This window comes from Nerophis ophidion, linkage group LG08 (genome assembly GCF_033978795.1).
Source record: "Nerophis ophidion isolate RoL-2023_Sa linkage group LG08, RoL_Noph_v1.0, whole genome shotgun sequence".
Classification (NCBI taxonomy): domain Eukaryota; kingdom Metazoa; phylum Chordata; class Actinopteri; order Syngnathiformes; family Syngnathidae; genus Nerophis; species Nerophis ophidion.
Window position 1 is genome coordinate 42,610,885 of NC_084618.1, and position 21,956 is coordinate 42,632,840.

The 21,956-nt window shown below is 38.5% G+C and overlaps 1 protein-coding gene across 1 annotated transcript in view; it reads left to right on the forward strand.

Moving 5' to 3' along the window:
* Window positions 1-21,909, forward strand: part of myo15b (myosin XVB) — a 201,772-nt gene extending 179,863 nt beyond the window's left edge. The window contains exons 52-66 of the mRNA XM_061908618.1: window positions 1,179-1,557; window positions 1,632-1,695; window positions 1,778-1,850; window positions 1,919-1,995; window positions 2,065-2,141; window positions 4,672-4,802; window positions 4,922-5,020; window positions 6,940-7,013; window positions 8,627-8,723; window positions 14,466-14,614; window positions 14,692-14,831; window positions 15,196-15,329; window positions 15,904-16,037; window positions 17,876-18,016; window positions 21,434-21,909. Of these exons, the coding sequence (XP_061764602.1) occupies window positions 1,179-1,557; window positions 1,632-1,695; window positions 1,778-1,850; window positions 1,919-1,995; window positions 2,065-2,141; window positions 4,672-4,802; window positions 4,922-5,020; window positions 6,940-7,013; window positions 8,627-8,723; window positions 14,466-14,614; window positions 14,692-14,831; window positions 15,196-15,329; window positions 15,904-16,037; window positions 17,876-18,016; window positions 21,434-21,520 (1,856 nt within the window). The 3' untranslated portion in view covers window positions 21,521-21,909. The remainder of the gene's footprint in view (window positions 1-1,178; window positions 1,558-1,631; window positions 1,696-1,777; window positions 1,851-1,918; window positions 1,996-2,064; window positions 2,142-4,671; window positions 4,803-4,921; window positions 5,021-6,939; window positions 7,014-8,626; window positions 8,724-14,465; window positions 14,615-14,691; window positions 14,832-15,195; window positions 15,330-15,903; window positions 16,038-17,875; window positions 18,017-21,433) is intronic.
* Window positions 21,910-21,956: the final 47 nt, after the last annotated feature.

Consider the following 21,956-nt stretch of genomic DNA (forward strand, 5'->3'; position numbering starts at 1 on the left):
ATTCAATATTGAACACAAATTGGAGATCCAAATAACATGAATGTGGAGGGTAGTGATTGTTTACATTGGAGACATCATTTGAACAGACACTTTTGTACTTGTTATCAATTGTACAATAGACTAATGCAATCAAAACACTCAATACAAAAGTGTGCAGTGATAGACAATTACCACATAAGTATTCATTATCTTGGCTAAGCAAAAGATCTAAAAGGGACTGATGTGACAGCCTGGCTAGGGTGTTGAGGCCCAAAACAGACATTTGTGATAAATGATGCATAACATTTTTTTACTGCTCAGAAGTACAAAAATATGCAAAGCCACATCAATAACAAGAATGCCGTGAATAAAGTACAAAGTAAAACGACCAAAAACATCAGACAGAGCTGTGGAAAAATCTAGCACAAACATACAGCATAGCGTGGCAAAAAACTAAATGGCATGTACTTTGAGTGGGCATGTGGCGTGTGATCTACTAAGACTGCGTGTGCAATTGGAAAATGACCGTCTTATTTAAATGAGGATTTTTGCCTGCATACATGGACTTTACCTTGGAGACGATCATTTTCTACACATTCATGTTGTCATGCTCCTACCTGTGTGCGATGGTTGGACCAGCAGCACACATCTATAATCTGTAACACTTTTCTGAACCGTAACCCAGAAAACAGAAACATTTGCACACAGACACATATTCTGTGTGCGAGGCTGTGGATCGCATCACCAGCGCATTTGTGTCTGGAATGACTCAAACGCAAGAAAATGCGCACATTTTTTTTCTTTTTTTTTTCCCACTCAGTAGGCCCTATCTGATGGGAATAAAATTGTAGCAAAGTACAATATCTATTTAAGTATAAGTAAAATTAGACATGTTAAAAACTACTGAGTACAAAACAAATTGACCTAATTACAGTAACGTAAGAAAACGTAATTTCCTATTTCCACTTTTGGTAATTGCCACCTGGTTCCACATACCTTGCCCTAATCACCAGACCAAACTGCCTAAAACAAAGCATAGTCAGTAAACACCAAAAAGGAACTGACACAAGTAGGAGCATGTTGGAGTGCAGACCAAGACACCTGACCCACAATGGCAGGAAACCAAACCACTGACATACAGAAGGCAATGCAAGGTGCCTAATTGAAATAAACTCAACAATTTCCTTTAAAATTTGCAGGTTGGTATTTTGGTACTTTGGGAAGACGCTCTGGTCTTTTTCCAGCTGATCTAACGCAGCCATCAGCTGCATTGGACTACCATCATCTCAAATTTGATCGGAGAGATGGTAGGCGGAAAAGTATGAGAGTTGCAAGACCTGACACTATGCAAAAAGAAGCTAGTCTAGTTCCCATCAGCAAGGATGCAGACCACAGTTACTTGGCACGGCCCACGAGGGAAGCTACTCTAGTTCCCATCAGCAAGGAAGCAGACTACAGTTACTTGGCACGGCCCACGAGAGAAGATTCATTCCAGAGATCAGTACGGACTTCCATCCAAGAGACACCTCAAGACCTACAAATGTCAGCAATGGCTGAGTTTGCCAGGAAATACTTTAGGTAAGATTTTTGTTTATTTGTTTTGACTCAAATATTGGATCTTATATGTGGTTATCATTGCCTGTCCATTAAAGAATGGAAAATGAAGGCTTGAAACTAAGTGGCAAACATTTTTTGGAAGCTGTTCAATTCACAAAGGTAAGACACAGCCAACACATCCATCCTCTTTTCGTGTTCGTTATTCTGCATTTGAACAAATACATCTGACAATTCCTTTTAGGTGCCGATTTCGGAGTCTCTCATTCTTTACAACGACCCTGATTTCAACCAGTTATCTGTTCAGTGCTTTACGGGTAAGAAATGTCAAGCTATTACCAATAAAACATGTTTTAGTTTTCTAATATTGCCAACTCCCTTAAAGCTATCAAGCAGTTTATGGGCGATACGGCAATGAAGAAGCAAACCTCGCAAGCAGACTGTCTGCGTCATATCTTAATGGTCCGTGTCCCTCATTTCCTTAAATTGGAGAAAAAAAATGACGATCTAATTCTTAAAAACTGTGTTCAGCTTGGGAAGGAAAAAGAGAAGCTCAGGGATGAAGTCTACTGCCAGGTCATCAAGCAAACAACTAACAACCCAAATAGGTAAGTCTACTTCATGTTATTAACATTTGAAATAGACAAATCGAAATGTTTTTATTCTACAGTCTCATATTCAACACTGGATTGCATCGTTATCTACAAACAAGTAAAAAAAAAAAGAAAAATGAAATTATTCTTCCATTAACAGACCTTGTTGAGGCTGTTCCTTACTTTCGAATAATTGTTGCAAAATGCTGCAAAAGGCAGGGCGTCAAGAACAAGCGGAAACGTCTGCAATTAATCCTTTTATGCTTGCTGGACTTAGGTTTTACGAGGTACACAAATCTTTGGTGGGAAAGTAAGCATACCCTAACCAGACCTTCCAGCTTATAAATGGGCTTGACCACAGTATGAAGCACCCAATCAGCTCTTACAGGCTTAAGGTGTGAAGTGTGCCCAAGCAGGCTACATATTGCCTCAAGTGATTGATATGCAAGTTGGGAATAATAATTGACCAATGTTCGAGCAAAGCATTAGATTTCTGGTATGAACCAAGTGTTGGATGCTTGAAAATATATAATTCATATGCAGAAAAAGTCTAGCCAAATTGTATCTTAAATAGGAGACAGTCATGTTTAATGACATATACAGAGTTGATAAAAAATTATTTATCTAAGTAACGTCTTGCTTACCAAAAACACAATGGTCAATACAAAAAAATTGCAAACACTCTCAGAAGAACAACTGAAAACAACAGTGCACAGATGTTAAACATAAGCTAATCCAAAGAAGCAGCTGGAGCAGAGCAACATGATACCGAGGATAGACTGCGCAAAAATGACAACTACAAAAATATGAATAGAAATTCTAATATGGAATTAAAGATATTGGAGGTAGGAGGGGCCAGTGATGCTGCGGTCTTGCAAGAGCGTACGTGACCCGGAAAAAAAACAGTCAAGTGGAATACAAGGCTGTCAAACAATTCGGAGTCATTCAGACATCCGCCAAAATTAAGCTAAGGCAAAAATAAGCAAACAACATATTTATATATCCAAATCTGGAAGCACTCAATGACTATATTGAAGAGTGCTTTGATCGTCTTGTCATGGGAAAGCCCTCGAGGATGCCAACATCAAATAGGAGCCGCCCGGAAGACTCACCTTGCAAAGTGTCACAGCTGCTGATATCTTGGATTCCATCGACAAGAGGCTGATTTTCTTGGATGGCCGCCTCGCACTTGACGAGGTGCTCCACAAGGAGTTCTAAGCGACTCGACAGAGTTTGGACTTCGGACAACAACAGGTTGTCTCTCTCGCAGAGGGCTGCCAGCTCTGTGGTCTTGGTGGCGAGGAATTCACAGTTCCACTGAGGGATTGTGAGACTAGATTGGGTTGAGGGAGGGAGAAGGACTTTTCTGGAATCACAGTTGAGAATTGTTCTTGGGACAGTGGAACGGATAAAAATCTGGCATGTCCACTAATTCAGGGTCCTCAACCGATTTAGCGCCGATATTGTTTCTGGTGGACACTTCACATGGAAACCTTGGGAGTAGGAGCTGCAGATGTCAGTGCATATGGAGCTGCAGAAGTTCAGTTTTGCTTTACAAGTCGGACAGTTTTTGTTGATTGGTGGAGCTAGAGGAAAATGGGTAGTCAGCTGATAGGACTGGGGAGTGGGAGTTTGGACTTGAGGTGCATTGACTGGGGTATGGTGGCAAGTGGACATGTCCAGTTCGTGATCGTAATGTAGTGGGAAACACCAGTGCATGAGCGATGTGCAGTATTTTAGCAGGAGATGCAAAATGTGCAGAAGCTGTTAGTAAAATCACAGCACATTGTCTGGGAACACCCGGCACAGGTGGGTCCAGGGTTCCATTCGACATCGCCCACCAAGAGGAAAAGGGATTGGAGATGCAGGGCGAGCTGTACAGGGGCACCTCGCAAGGCGTGGGTCTGGGTGGATTGATACGGATATGGGGGTCCTCTGGTGAAGACCCATCGCCGTACACCACATGAAAGTTCCATGTCGTTGTCCTCGATGAGAACACTGCTGTTTCCTAGGGGCTGTATTTCTCATCGTTCAGGTCTCTCTGTATTACCCCTCTAGTCCCCGCAATTTCCCCCTCTGTCTTTGTTTTTTTCCTCTTACTACCCTTCCTGCTCATGTCCGGCTGTGCCAAACATTATTTTTAAATCCATTTAATTAGGTCAAATACAAATAAGGCAACAAGAGAAGTATCCCACACTTCTCTTTTGTAACGTCAATCTGTATAGCAATTATGGGCATCTACATCAACAATATGTTTTGCCTGAGTAGCTGGACAGGACACACACACAAAAAAAGATACTGGAAATTGCTTTTGAAAGAAGACATTACTCTTAAAAGAGAAAGAGGAAGAATCCGAAAAAATGGTAGAGACAACAAATACAAAATAAAAGACAAAGTATTTGTTGTTAAATAAAGAAGTGCCAAACTAACAACTAACATCAGAACACGTCATTCATCATTTTTAAAATGAAAATACAGTAAAGAAATCATATGAAAAAAAATCTGTCAATTCCATTGAGCATGTTTATGTGCATTTTCTCCACAGAGACAGCTGCACTTTGGGCTGGCGTCTACTTACCCTCATTGCTGGCTTCTTCCCCTGTTCTGGAACTCTCCAGCCCTACGTTTCATGCCACTTACAAGACATCAACAAAGACCATGAACACCCTTTCCAAGGTAGAAGCTGACAAACTTCATTGTTTTGTTTTCTTAATGATTTCACGTGTCGTATAAAAATACAAACAGAATCTAATGTGTTGCTTTGTTTGCATCTCTTTTTATGAATGTGCCTTCAGAGCTGGTGTCTGTTTGCCAGGACAATCTTCAACGTTCTCTCACTTTTGGTGGCCGCCGTAATATCCCCTCACGTATTGAGCTGGAGGCCATCCTGGCAAGTCAACCTATAGATCAATACATGTTTTAGCACAAAGGGATGGGTACCTTTCATATTTGAACGGACACAGTATCAATACTGGTACGCAACCGTACCAATTTACGCTAATTGTGTGTGTTTATATGCTAATAAACTAACTAATTAGTTATTTTGTGAAACAAAAAATATGATAGTTTTTTGTATTTAACATTCAACACTGAGCTGATAATGATAACTGTGCTGTCCAGTTGTTAAATCTTGTTTTCTTACACTTGTCAGTCTCAATTGCAAGTAAAGTGAAGTAAATTATATTTTTATAGCGCTTTTCTCTAGTGACTCAACGCGCTTTACATAGTGAAACCGATTATTTAGGTTAAATCTCGGCCAGTTTTTGGGACACTGGGAGCAGGGAGGTAAAATGTCTTGCCTTAGGACACAACAGCAGTGACTAGAATGGCAAAAATGGGGCTTGTATGCATTCATTTCAATTTGTCCCATGTAGTTTGCCGTATTAAGGACATAGTATTTGCCATTAAAGCCCTGTCCACATGAACACGGATATTTTCAAAAACACCTCTCTATATTAACTAATATTAATCGGAGCCATAACTGATTTAATAAGCCATTCACATTTTTACTGGACAGTCCCCTGTGAACTTGTACGTGCATGGCTTAATCTTTGAGACAGGTATATGCTGCTGGCAGGATCAAGCAGGTAGACCAGTGATATTACACGAAACGAAAACACATTCACTGACTGTCATGTGTATTTTGCCCAATCAGATGGCAGAAAAGCTGGCACTAACTGACTCTGTTCATCAATATAGTATACATGTAAAGTGAAGTGTACATTATTTCCACAATCAGCGCACACTTATACGGAGCCCAGGAAACACTTTGGATATTTTTTTTTTAGTTTCCCAGGTGGTTTATAAATACAAATTTTTTTAAAGTATTCGTGTTCATATAGACATGGCCTATGTTGAATGTACTGGTCTTGTTTTTTGTTGAGCTCTACAACGTGTTGTATTTATTCCATACTAGCTGTTTGTTTTTTTAACAACAGTTTGTATTTTTATTGCCAAATTGAGAAATGTTAAAATCGCCATGTAAAATCACTCATGTTAAACAGCAGCATGCACTTTATATTGCAGGGGTAAGGAACCTATGGCTCTAGAGCCAGATGTGGCTCTTTTGATGACTGCATCTGGCTCTCAGATAAATCTTAGCTGACATTGCTGAACACGATAAATAACGAATAATTCCTCTGATAATCACAGTGTCAAAAATAACGTTCAAAATATAAAACATTCTCATGCATTTCCATCCATCCGGTTTCTACCGCACCTGTTCAAGAAGTCGCATTAATGGTAAGAAGTATTTTATTTATTTTTGGTTATCCTCTGAATAACAATGGTATTAAAAAGAATAAAATACTTTTTATACTCTAAAAATGTTGGTCTTTCTTAAAAATGCACACATATAGTTGTATTCAGTGTTAAGAAAATAAAATATATCGCTCTCACAGAAATATTTTTAAAAATATTTTGCTTGTATGGCTCCCTCAGCCAAAAAGGTTCCCGACCCCTGGTATAATGCATATCTAAAAGTAAATCGACAACGCATTTTGAAAAGTAGAGCCTTAATTTTGAACGTTGTCAATCAGGCATGCTTGCTTTGTTGGAATGGGAGATTGCAACATTACTTAGAGGCAGTTTAAGTATACGCCTGTCTGCTCGACAAGTGCTTGAGCCGATGCCGAGTCTGCAACCAGACGTGGTGCCACATGCAACAGAAGTATTATCATATGGTACCATTTGATTTTACCTGAATCGGTACTACCAATGTAATACCCATCCGTATGCTCTACAATCTCTTAAACTACATAATTTTTGCATAATGGCGCCTGAGTTTTGAGGTATCTTTGTTTTCTGCAGGCAGGTAAAACTTCACAAAGGACTTCTATCCATCTGCCAGGTGGGGCGGAATTCCCCATCAAGATACGTAACTTCAGTGTAAGTATTATTTTCAAACCACCAGCTTTAAGAGTAATTATGACAAAATAAACGTTGAAACTCATACATCATAATTGTTCAGGTCAACGTTTATTTACTTCCGTCCATCCATTTCCCACCGCTTGTCCCTTTTGGGGTCGGGGGGGGGGGTTACTGGAGCCTACCCCAGCTGCAGTGGGGCAGAAGGCAGTGTACACCCTGGACAAGTCTCCACCGCATTGCAGGCCAACACAGATAGACAGACAACATTCACACTCACATTCACACACTAGGGACTATTTAGTGTTGCTCATCAACCTATCCCTAGGTGCATATTTTTGGTTATACAGCACAATTTAAAAGGAGTGGATACATGTTATTGGCATGGTAGCATTTCCGTTTCATGGTAAAATCAATTTGTAGTTGACCATTTTTGTACATTACATATCTCTAGGTGTTAGCATACAACTGCCTACATGGCATGGTATAAAGGCCAGCCCTATGCTTGGATCATTTAAAAAAAGAATTGTAACTTCAAGAGATTGTTCAACTGCTAATCAAGTTTAGCAGTCAGTGTAGATAAAATGTTACACATTCCTGTGGATGTAGATTGTACAGTAGACAATGACAGCCTAGTTCAGGGGTATATTCAACTAAAATGTAATTGGGTTCAGATACAGAACATTTCCTCATGCTAAGGTTCCATAGCGACAAATGAACATACTTTATATAAGTCTGTCCATTCTGGGTTGAAAGCTTGAGATTCATTATCTATTTTCCTTATCTTAGAGAGTGCCTTATATATTTTTTTTGCTGTAGTCTCTGTCTTGTCTGTGTCCTCTCTCCACTTCTATTGAAAGCTGGGACGTATCACTCTTCTTTTCCTGCAACTGACTAATCTCTGTCCTGTCTTTACATACAGTACGTCTTGCTCAATTCCTTCTTCTCTTCCCAATTATCACTTGTTTCCTTCTCACTCACTTTGCTTCTCTTTGGTCTGTCCCTGCATTTACTCTCACCATTTTTCAACCCTAAAATACATACAATGGATGTGATTTGCAGAGTAGTATTGCGTGAGGTCGCCTAATTTACATGCAATTAGTCAGCGGATTTCCAGATCTGATTATCCAGTTTCTAGTCTATTAATACACTGCCGGTCAAAATAAAAGTGCCCTATTCAAGAGCTCAAACATAGATCGCAAATATTAGAGAATATAGCGTTCTGCCCCTTTTTTAGAAAATATTCAGCCTGTAAAAAGTCCAAAAAGGTACAGAAAACAATTCCCCAGTCTTACTGTATTACTCCTGTGTGACTGCAGTAAAAAAAACAAAAACGAAACCACATATTTCTCTTAGCACTGTAGCCAGGCTGACAAAGTTTGACAGCAATACGATACATACATTATTATTACTCTCAGTAGTGATATGTTTTGGACTGTAAGATTTTCACTATTAGAGACTGAATATAAATTCCGCACTTTCATCAATTATCTTTAAGTGTGATGTGGTGCCCTGAGATTAGGTGTGATGATTACGGATGCATACCTGGAGAATTTTTTTTTCTTACTATCTGTACATAAAAGCACGTCTCCTTGCACTGAACGCATTTCTTTGTAATACTTGTTCACCCCAAGATGGCAGCTGATGCGGCAACTCAGTTCTGTGAAGAAATGAATATCTCAACCCTCTCAGAAATGAAAGAATTCACCATCTTTGCCACCCGACAACAAGGTAAAATATACAAGTTCCACAATTACATACAATCTCTCTCTTTCTATATATACAAACCCCGTTTCCATATGAGTTGGGAAATTGTGTTAGATAAATGGGTTGTACTTGTATAGCGCTTTTCTAGATGTAAATATAAACGGAATACAATGATTTGCAAATAATTTTCAAACCATATTCAATTGAATATGCTACAAAGACAACATATTTGAAGTTAAAACTGATAAACTTTTTTTTTTTTTGCAAATAATCATTAACTTTAGAATTTGATGCCAGCAACATGTGACAAAGAAGTTGGGAAAGGTGGCAATAAATACTGATAAAGTTGAGAAGTGCTCATCAAACACGTATTTGGAACATCCCACAGGTGTGCAGGCTAAATGGGAACTGGTGGGTTCCATGATTGGGTATAAAAGCAGTTTCCATGAAATGTTAAGTCATTCACAAACAAGGATGGGGCGAGAGTCACCAATTTGTAAGCAAATTGTCGAACAGTTTTAGAACAACATTTCTCAAAGAGCTATTGCAAGGAATTTAGGGATTTTACCATCTACAGTCCGTAAAATCATCAAAAGGTTCAGAGAATCTGGAGAAATCACTGCACGTAAGCGATGATATTACGGACCTTGAGCCCTCAGGCGGTACTGCATCAAAAACCGACATCAGTGTGTAAAAGGATATCACCACATGGGCTCAGGAACACTTAATAAAACCACTGTCAGTAACTACAGTTGGTCGCTACATCTGTAAGTGCAAGTTAAAACTCTACTATGCAAAGTGAAAACCATTGATCAACAACACCCTGAAACGCCGCCGCCTTCGCTGGGCCCGAGCTCATCTAAAATGGACTGATGCAGAGTGGAAAAGTGTTCTGTGGTCTGACGAGTCCACATTTCAAATTATATTTGGAAACTGTGGACGTGGTGTCTTCCGGAACAAAGAGGAAAATAACCATCCGGATTGTTATAGGCGCAAAGTTCAAAAGCCAGCATCTGTGATGGTACGGGGGTGCATTAGTTCCCAAGGCATGGGTAACTTACACATCTGTAAAGGCACCATTAATGCTGAAAGGTACATACAGCTTTTGGAGCAAACATATGCTGCCATCCAAGCAACGTTATCATGGACGCCCCTGCTTATTTCAGCAAAACAATGCCAAACCACATGTTAAAACAGCGTGGCTTCGTAGTAAAAGAGTGCGGGTAGTTTCCTGGCCCGCCTGCAATCCAGACATGTCTCCAATCGAAAATGTGTGGCGCATTATGAAGCATAAAATACGACAGCGGAGACCCCGGTCTGTAAAACGACTAAAGTTCTATATAACACAAAGAATTCCACTTTCAAAGCTTCAACAATTAGTTTCCTCAGTTCCCAAACTTTTGAGTGTTGTTAAAATAAAATGTGATGTAACACAGTGGTGAACATGCCATGAAATTCTAAGTTAATTATTATTTGCAAAAAAAATTAATTTGAGTTTGAACATCAAAAATCTTGTCTTTGTAGTGCATTCAATTGAATATGGGTTGAAAAGCATTTGCAAATCATTCTATTCCGTTTATATTTACATCTAACACAATTTCCCAACTCATATAGAAACGGGGTTTATATATATATATGTATATATATATATATATATATATATATATATATACATATATATATATTCTATTGCAAATCTCCCTTGTAGTCGCGGGGGCCTGGAGCCTATCCCAGCTGCGTTAAAGCATATATAAATATATATGGATATATATATATATATATATTGAGAAAATGGTGCCTTCACGGATGTGTAAGTTACCCATGCCTTGGGCACTAATACGCCCCCGTACCATCAGAGATGCTGGCTTTTGAACTTTGCGCGTATAACAATCCGGTTGGTTATTTTCCCCTTTGTACCGGAGGGCACCACGTCCACAGTTTCCAAATGTAATTTGAAATGTGGACTCGTCAGACCACAGAACACCTTTCCACTTTGCATCAGTCCATCTCAGGTGAGCTCGGGCCCAGCGAAGCCAGCGGCGTTCCTTGATGTTGTTGATAAATGGGTTTTGCCTTGCATAGCAGAGTTTTAACTTGCACTTACAGATGTAGCGACCAACTGTAGTTACTGACAGTGGTTTTATGAAGTGTTCCTGAGCCCATGTGGTGATATCCTTTACACACTATGTCAGTTTTTTATGCAGTACCACCAGAGGGATCAAAGGTCCGTAATATCATCGCTTACATGCAGTGATTTCTCCAGAATCTCTGAACCTTTTGATGATTTTACGGACTGTAGATGGTAAAATCCCTAAATTCCTTGCAATAGCTCTTTGAGAAATGTTGTTCTAAAACTGTTCGACAATTTGCTTACAAATTGGTGACCCTTGCCCCATCCTAGTTTGTGAATTACTTAGCATTTCATGGAAGGTGCTTTTATACCCAGTCATGGCACCCACCTGTTCCCAATTAGCCTGCACACCTGTGGGATGTTCCAAATAAATGTTTGATGTGCATTTCTCAACTTTATCAGTATTTATTGCCACCTGTCCCAACTTCTTTGTCACGTGTTGCTGGCATTAAATTTTAAAGTTAATGATTATTTGACAAAAAAAAATGTTTATCAGTTTGAACATAAATATGTTGTAGCATATTCAACTGAATATGGGTTGAAAATGATTTGCAAATTATAGTATTCCATTTATATTTACATTTAACACAATTTCCCAACTCATATGGAAAATGCGTTTGTGTATATATATATATATATATATATATATATATATATATATATATATATATATATATATATATATATATATATATATATATATATATACACACACACACACAGCGTAGGATAGATTTCTGTAAAACAGTCTAATACGTGAGTGTGGAGTGTGGTATAAGAAAGAGACAGACTGTTTTGTGGTTACCCACTCATCAGTAGATTTAATGAGAATGTGTTTTACCGTCGCTTATTTACTGAGTGTACAGGGTGCTTTACGTAATACTAATGGCCGTAATCAACTGGTTTAACATTATCTCCAAAAAAGAGAATGACAACTTCAGATTTATCCGTCTCAACATTGAAAAATTCTACCTATTGATCGATTGATGGACTGCGCATCTCTACAGAGACAAACAAGAAGATAATAGACTTTCCGGACGTCACATTCAATCTCAACCAGGACACCTACCAGCCATATACAAAACCTAACGGCACGCTGCTATAGGTTCACCGCAAAAGCAACTACCCACCCACTACAACAAGGAACATTCCAGGACCCTTTGACCGCGCCGCACCTCCATACCAGAAAGCACGGAATGAAGGCGGATCTAACTACACCCTACAATACAAACTTACCACAACTAAAATCAAAAGAAACACAACATATTCTGGTATAACCCCCCCTTCAGCTAGAACGCCGGCATCAAGATCGGACAGAAATTCCTTGCACTAGTAAACAAGCACTTGCCAAAGGATCACAAACTCCATAAAACCTTCAACTGCGACACCATCAAGATTAGCTACAGTTGCATGAACACCACCAAACAAAATATCGATAACTACAACAAACATACTGACACCCCCACAAGGAAACGATACCACCACCGCAACACCAGAAGGAAACAAGACATGCAACTGCCGACAAAAGAACACTTGCCCACTTGACGCAAACTGCCTACAATCATCAGTCATTTACCAAGCCACAGTTAGGAGCAAAGACAACAAGACAGACATGTACATTGGGCTTATGGAAAACGACTTCAAAACAAGATATAAGAACCACAACACGTCATCGCCACGCTAGACACAGAAATTCCACAGAACTCAGCAAGTACATCTGGAACTTGAAGGACAACAACATTCAACACTGTATTTCCTGGTGCATAGTATCATCACATAAACCGCACAGCAGTTCCAGTAAAAGGTGCGACCTATGTCTCAAAGAGAAATTCCTCACTAAACAAACAAAATGAGCTCGTATCCTCACGTTGCCACAGGAACAAAGCCCTTTTGTGCAAAACTTAAATGTTAAATGACGCACTACGTAAATTAGATTAGGCAGATTAGCACATTACCATTATCTAAGCCACCCTGTACACTCAATATATAAGCGATGGTAAAGCACATTCGCATCAAATCTCCTGATGAAATGGTATCCACAAAACAGTCTTGTTGATGAACCTCTTGTTAGGCCTTGGCGAGAATGAGGTCTCAGGTGCAGAAGGGGGACAATTGACACAGGCTTTAACAGTTTTCTTTGAAATCTGTTTGAACAAAGTGATTAATGCAAAGCGGCTATAGAATCTATCTATATTAGAGTAACAAAATACATACAGGCAGAACGCAATAAACGGAAAATCACTCCATAAGGAGGAAAAAGGCAAGAGCAAAATTACACACAAATCTGATAACAAAAAGGAACAATCCATGATTAGCTAAAAAGTAAATTACTCACGCAGAGGAGACAAGAAACTTTAAACAGAAAGTACGCTATAAAAAGCTGAGATAACTACAAAGTAATGCGCTCCAAGAGGAGGAAAAAAAGGAAGGCAAAGTACTACGAAACTTAACAAACAAAAATCTTGACCAAAAACTTTAGCAAACAAAATCACTCTTTCTCAGAGGAAACAAATACATCAATAAATAAGGCAATGCAATACTTAGCAACTTGGTTGGAGACTGAGGAGGAAGGCTGGAGGTTTGTGGTAAGACGATATACTCTGGCACAACACAAGAGGAGGACGAGACATTTATACACATGAGGGAGGGTGACACAGGTGGGCACAATCAGACAATCATGAGCGACATCAGACCAGTGAAACGGGAGGAAGGGCAAGTGACCTGAAACCAGAGGGAGAGTTAACCTTTCAAAATAAAACAGAAAATGACAAGACAAAATGAAACCAGACGAAACCCAGACAAGACTTCACCCAAGTGTGACACCTGTAGTCCATTTGTCTCTTTGCTATACTACTACGTGTCTGTGTGTGTGTGTGTGTGTGTGTGTGTGTGTGTGTGTGTGTGTGTGTGTGTGTGTGTGTGTGTGTGTGTGTGTGTGTGTGTGTGTGTGTGTGTGTGTGTGTGTGTGTGTGTGTGTGTGTGTATATATATATATATATATATATATATATATATATATATATATATATATATATATATATACATACTCTCCCACTGCGTCACGCCGTGGGAGGGTGGCCGTGCGCAACCCGAAGGTCCCTGGTTCAATCCCCACCTAGTACCAACCTCGTCATGTCCATTGTGCCCTTGAGCAAGCCACTTCACCCTTGCTCCTGATGGGTGTTGATTAGCGCCTTGCATGGCAGCTCCCTCCATCAGTGTGTGAATGTGTGTGTGAATGGGTAAATGTGGAAGTAGTGTCAAAGCGCTTTGAGTACCTTGAAGGTAGAAAAGCGCTATACAAGTACAACCCATGTATTTATTTATTTTTATATAATTTTGGATGTGCGTGCGTAACAGAGGCCAGCCATTGTGGCAAGGCCATATCTACATTATCTACATATATACACATAAACAAACACACACATACATCCCAAATTGCGTGCAAGCTCACTTCCAAATGCGTATACATTTAGCATTGTTTAACACAAGTATCCAACATTGTAAACAACATTTGGAAGTCAGAAAAAAAAGAAAATCATCATTGGTCCCCTTTAATGATTGATGATTGATGTTTAATAAATGGGTTCGGTCAAATCAGGGTCTTCTCTCATCCATCTTTTTTGCGTTTTCAGATGGAATGGTACGGCCTCTTCATTCAAATGAATACCTGATGGACTTTTTACTGGATGATGGATGCATCGCCTTTTCTCTAAGAAGAGTGATGTGGAGAACCCCTCTGTGTTTCAACAATGATTTTTATGTGGATTTTCACTATCAACAGGTGACCAGATAACCGGCTGAACATTCCAATGCACACATTCTAGTCGTTTCGGTGAAGACGTTTGTCTTTCTCTGTAGCTTTTGAATGACTACCTGAACGGTCAGCTCCAGCTTACTCATGCAGGGACAAATCGTATTCATGAATCTTCAGTCCAGCAAATGGCGGAACTGTCAGCTTTGCAATATCTGTCCTTGGGACTGAAGGACCAACCCTCATTGTGAGTGTTATTGATCATTTGAGATGTTTATTATTACCTTTTCATTGGCATTTTATTAGCACTCATCTGTTGACGATGTTTGAAGTCACTGATCGTCTATTGTTGACTGTCATGAGATTGTGAAGGTTGAGTCACAAAAAAATTTGAAAGCTGGTTTGTAAACCTGTATAAATGACCTTTGATTGACAAAGTCAGCTGTGATAACATCTAGCTCACCAAGCTATTCCTGGACAGGAATAGCATGGATATTTGTACAATGAGTGTGTAGTGTTTTATTTTCAGCATGATGGAGAAAGTTGATTGAGAAGTGTTTTTTGATTCCCAAGTGTTTCTTTAAATGACCTGTGTGCATGTTTCCTGTCAGGCAGGAGATAAAGAAATATCTTCCTTCTGCGGAGGGACAGAACGCTAAAATGGATGAGATCCACTCTTCCTGTGTGAGCAAGATAAAAGCAATGCAGTCCCTCAGCCCTCTGGATGCCAAAATACAATTTATTGGTTAGTATGATGTTTCTTCTACACATTATGCCCAGAGGAGTTTAAAAACCGTTTAAGTTAATTTGCATTCGTACTGAAGGTGTGTTACGTTTATACAGAGAAAGGGGACTATTTACATTATTGATAATGTTCATATTGTTTGTTGAAAGTATTTTATAAGGCACACTTTAAATAATTGCAATCACAATGTTAGTGCAAATAACTTGGAGGAATGTCTATTTTGTATTATGTTTATAATATTGAAGAATATGTTATGTAACTGTTTAATTGCATTTCTGGCGGAAGGCTCTATGTACTAATAAGGTTTTGGACACTGTATCATGTGTACTAATAGTCAGGTACAGTGGAGTGGAGCCACACAGTGTTTGACCTCTGCCACTCCCCTCTTAATTTCTCTCGATATATTTTTCTTTATACCTGCTTTTTTCTTTCACGATGTCATTGTTTGACATTTTTGTAATGATTGACTTTGTAAGTAAATAATACACAAAGCGAAAGGGGAGGGTCAAGCGAAGTCTTCATTTGGAAGCTGCACTGCCTTTTTCCTTCAGATGACTTTGTGTTTGACTTTCAGTGTTTCTGAGAGAGCAGCCTCAGTTTGGCTCCAACACATACTTGGCGCAGAAAGTCAGCCAACGTGACTGTCCTTCACCCTGCATGGTCAGCGTCAGCCACAATGGAGTGCTTTTTATCCATCCCAAAACACAGGTATTTCATGTAGTTGACGATCATTCACTCATACTTTACTGTATTTTCTTCTTCAATCAACCAATTAATCACAAGTGCGTTGAAGAGCTGCACTAAGCACGACGACTTTCCCTGATCTAAACCCATATTCGGGCAAGGAAAAGCTCCAAAAGCCAAACATTCTTCCATTTATATTTTGTCAAATACTTCCACAATTACATCCATTCATTTTCTAGATAATCTTACTTATCTCACCATATTAAATATAACTTACTTTACTAATTATCATTTATTTTTTGTTATTGTTATTACTCATGGAGTATATTGTGAATAAATTAAGAACAGGAAGTGAACAAAAGTTTTAGCAACTGCTATGTAAAGGAAAGGGGTAGGTTTAAATAAGCTCTGCTCCATCCTACTCCTTTTCGAACATGTTGAAAAGAGAAACTGGAAATTGTGATGTATCATGTTGTATGCTTGCATGTTCGAAATAAACACAAACGCAACTCAACTCAACATTTCTCAACCCATACAAAGTATTTCAACATCAGAATAGTCAACTTATTTGGATTTTATTGACACTTTCCAAAAGACACTGTGTAATTCTACATTCCCCAAAAAATATTCCAATTTAAAAAAGCCATTTTTACAAGGTCCCAATTCATCAACTCATTCCAAAACTTTATTTCTTGGCCCAAAATGTTTTTATTTGTGATGTTTTTAACAGCATTAGATATTTTAAATCTGTTGTGTTGTTATGTTTGTGGTCAGCCAATGTTAGTGATTTGTCAAAGTTGAACTAAAAATGTTGGCTAACATTGATTGCAGAGTTACTTTACATTCAATGTTAGCCAACATTATAGATAGGCTACACTATACTATAGCCTAATGGTCCCCAAACTACGACCCTTGGGCCAGATCCGGCCCGCCAGCTTCCAAAATCCGGCCAACGGGAAGTCCCAAGTTAAAAAAACAAAAACAAATATTTTTTATTTTTTTTATTTTAATTTTCTATTCATAAAGGCACCAAACTTCATGAAACAACCATGACTGTGTATATATATATATATATATATATATATATATATATATATATATATATATATATATATATAAGTATATATATATATATATATATATATATATATATATATATGCGTCTGTGTATATATATATATATATATATATATATGCGTCTGTGTATATATATATATATATATATATATATGCGTCTGTGTATGTATATATATATATATATATATATATGTATATATATATATATATATATATATATATATATATATATATATATATATATATATATGCGTCTGTATATATATATATATATATATATATATATATATATATATATATATATATATATATGCGTCTGTATATATATATATGCGTCTGTGTATATATATATATATATATATATATATATATATTGTTTTATCCCAATGCGGCCCCCGAGTCAGTTTGGGGACCCCTGCTATAGCTTATGTTTACAACAACACTACAGCAAATATTTAGTTGTTTTTGTGTTTATGCTCGCGCTACAGGCGTGCACGCGTGTATGAGCCAGGAGTGATTGACAATCATGAACGTCAGACTTTTTCCTTTGGCAGAAGGCCAACATTTAATCAGCCAACTTTCAATTTGTAATTGGGAAAAATATAGACATGTAAAATGTATATATACATAAATATTTTAATGTACTGTAAGTTTAACTTTGAGCAAGCTGCAAAAAGCCCATTTAAAGTGTACATAATACTCCATCCATCCTTCCATTTTCTACCGCTTGTCCTTTTCATAATACTGTTTGAGATACAATGGCTAAGTGTGTCTTTCCTTTACAGGAGCAAGTCTTTCAAATTCCTCTGATTGACGTTCAGTCCATGCGGACTATACGACCTAAAAAAGCAGGAAAGCTGCCGTCAATGGACATCAACTATGGCCAACCCAATCAGCCCAAGAAAGTGACAATTTGCCTCAAACAGGTGATTGTAACCTTTGCTCGTTAATTGCTGCTCAGAGGGTGTCATAGGTTCAACAGCGTTTCCTGATATGAGAAGACGACTTGCACTTTCTCGGACATTTCAATCCAATCCAAGTATTTCTGACATGCTCGGCAAAGTTACAATAATGAACATAGCCTGTTCAAAGTTATACACAGCAGATCTCGTTTAATACTAATCCAGTATTCCAATGCATTCTTTATTAATGGTGGGTTTCCACAAATGAATGGAATGTGGACCGCCACATATAAACTTGGTGCAACCAATTTGCTCAACTCATTACCACATTATCGGGAAAGTGTAAATGTAGCTTGACGTTACAACTACCGTATTTTCCGGACTATATTGCGCACTCCTTTTTTTCCCCTCAAAACTCGACAGTGTGCCTTATAACCCGGTGTACCAAATTTAGGGAATACTTCTGCCTTTGCTCACCGACCTCAAAGCAATTTAATTTGGTACATGGAGTAATGATAACTGTGGCAGTCAAACATAAGAGATATGTTGTAAGAGGTATGATGCAATATCACTCAAGTAAGCAACACCAACATTTTATATGTTCCATTGAAAATATAGAACATTACACCTGGCGCTCAAAAATATATCAAAACGTTTTAGTAAGACTTTGGTAAACTATGAAGCCGCCTCGCTTGGTGGATTGTCAGCGCATTAAACGTACGAGTATTATTATGATGTGTGTATAAGGTAAGAGATATTATCTGGGATTTTGTGTCGCAATATTATGCAAAAGCTTCACGGTGGGAGAGGGGTTAGTGCGTCTGCCTCACAATACGAAGGTCCTGCAGTCCTGGGTTTAAATCCAGGCCCGGGATCTTTCTGTGTGGAGTTTGCATGTTCTCCCCGTGAATGCGTGGGTTCCCTCCGGGTACTCCGGCTTCCTCCCACTTCCAAAGACATGCACCTGGGGATAGGTTGATTGGCAACACTAAATTGGCCCTAGTGTGTGACTGTGAGTGTGAATGTTGTCTGTCTATCTGTGTTGGCCCTGCGATGAGGTGGCGACTTGTCCAGGGTGTACCCCGCCTTCTGCCCGATCGTAGCTGAGATAGGCGCCAGCGCCCCCCGCGACCCCGAAAGGGAATAAGCGGTAGAAAATGGATGGATGGATGGATTATGCAAAAGCAACTTTTGCTACCTTCTGGTACCCGCTGATCTGTATTTGGGATCTGCATAAGTCCTGAAAAATTTCGCGAGTCCGCCTTTGTAGTCCGTACAAACGACGTAGTCGAAAAGGTTCTTCTTTTTGTCTATCTTCTTGTTATGGGACAGTCATTTTCAACTGTTGCCATTTCTAATATAAAGTAGTGTAAAGTTCTTACTTATATCTGTCAGTAAACTCGCCATGAAAGCGCTAAAACATACCGGTGTAGTTAGTTGACATTATTCACCCAAGGTAAAGTCTGAATGTCATCAACACAGTTAGCTCCATTTTTTGACACTTCTTCAACTCCCGTCCTTGCACACTACACCGCTACAACAAAGATGACGGGGGGAAGATGCTGCCGAAAGTGAGCCACATACAAGCTGTAAATAAGACCGCCTGCAAAAAGGCGCATCCAGAAGCGACAGTCAGAAAGCGGCTTGAAGACGATCTGTAAAACATCAACAATGCAACATTTTGACCAAAGAACCACCATTACATGTTATGTAGACCACAAAAAGTGTTTTACATTTAGAAAAAATAAATAATAACATGAATCCTAATAATGCGCCCTATAATCCGGTGAGCCTTTTATATAAAAAAAGATTGAAAATAGACCATTCATTGGCAGTGCGCCTTATAATCCGGTGCGCTCTATGGTCTGGAAAATACGGTATGAATCTCACGCGCATCTACAGCCTCCTTTAGAAAACTCACCGTGAATTCCAACGTAAACATTGCATAAGCACAAAGCTCTTAATGTGCGTACACCAAGAAATAATAAAACCATACTGCGCATAATTTTACACATTTTTCTCTTTATAAATCACACCTGCAGTGAAGTGTGCGCAGGTTCCTCCTCAGTGTCCTTCCACAATCATCCATAACAAGGCAAGAGGGTGCATTTTTTGCATCGGTCACAGCAGTCAGTCACGTATGTTGTATAGTGGAATAAGATCAACATCCTTGTCAGTTATCCACTCTCTTTGTCTCTGTGGGTGGAGGTGTGGACCGGGCAGGTACCATAGACAGGCAGAAAAGTTCAGCCTCCTACCATTAACATAAGTTAATGTAATAGACATCATCAGGTTCACCCCCAAAATTGAATCACTTGTTCCTGATCGCATTTCCAACATTACCTTAAAATTTCATGAAAATTCACCCATACATTTTTTGGTCAAATTTCTAATTTACTGACTGACCGATAAACCTGGCGATCACATAATTGATTGATTGATTGATTGAAACGTTAGTAGATTGCACAGTTCAGTACATATTCCGTACAATTGACCACTAAATGGTAACACTCGAATAAGTTTTTCAACATGTTTAAGTCGGGGTCCACGTTAATCAATTCATGGTAAATCTTTTGGCCCAGGTACTATAGTTACAGTATTAGTTTAAATGCAGAAAACGATGCAACATACGTAGAAATTAGAAATTTAATTGATAAAGTAACTATAGAAAACTTCTGTTGGCAAAGACGGCGATGATCGGAGAAGGACAGAAGGAAACAGCCACACGGACACCGCCTTAATGCTTTGGAGTTATTTCTTCCTTGAACTAAATTGTGATTCTCACCTTCTTTATCAAAGTGCTGACAGTTTCCACTTTCTTCAGCCACATTGCGGTATTATTTTGCAGCCATTCTGGATTTTAAGAAAAGTACAGGAATGGAAGGAATTACTAACCCGAAAGGTTTTAAAGACAATAGTATTCTAGAATACTTTAACAGAAATGTTTCCACACTAAAAACTAACTCTGGGGAAAAAAAAGAGGTGAGACTGCAAAATAAAGCCACTGTGTGGGTCATAAAAAAATTGTATTTTCAGTAAATTGCAAAGTTACTGGGGGGGGGAACACCCAATAAAATGTGTAATTGTTGTGTTTAATAAATTAAACCAATAGAATAGTGGGATAAAGAAGTGACAGTTTAAAAAGATGCACATCATCAATATTGTGAATATAATAAACAATTGGCGAAATTACTAGGCCAGGGTGTACCTCACCTCTCGCAGCTGGGAGGGTTCAGTTCACCGAAGTCCCTAATGTGGACAATCATTATAGAAAACACCTATCCATCCATCTTCTACCGCTTGTCCCTTTTGGGGATGCGGGGGGTGCTGGAGCTTATTTATAGAAAATATATGGATGTTTATTATTTTATACTACAATTGATGTTATATGTTGTTTAGTGTGTGACTCAACTTTTTCAATGGTGTGCTTGTTTCTTTTAGGCGAAAGAGCTGTGTCACATCCTTGCTATGGTAATGGAAGAGCTGATCCGTCCCTCAGTCAAGAGCAGCATTTCTAATCACCAGTAGACCCTGTCTATTTTCATTAGACCACGTTTATTCTTTTAACTTGACTAAAATACATGACGTACAATATATGCATACTTGTTGATAATGATCATGTCATCTTGATAATAACCATGTAATTATGCTTACAAATGCATAGAAATGCATCTTTTATGGCAGTTTTCCAACAATAAAACTTTCAATACCGTGTAATATAAAGAAACTCAAACATATATCGAAATTGGTGCACTTCTTGTTTTTAACAATCATATTTATTTTGTATGCCAATTATACCCTGTATTGTTTAAATACATCATGAAATGGGACTTATTATGATTCTATTCTACATTTAACACATATACTTCTAAATAATACATATTGGTTATGCTTTGGTGTAAATAAAGTCACATATATAACACACTTTCTGAGTCTTTCTGTGTGTAGAAAAGATTCTTTTAAA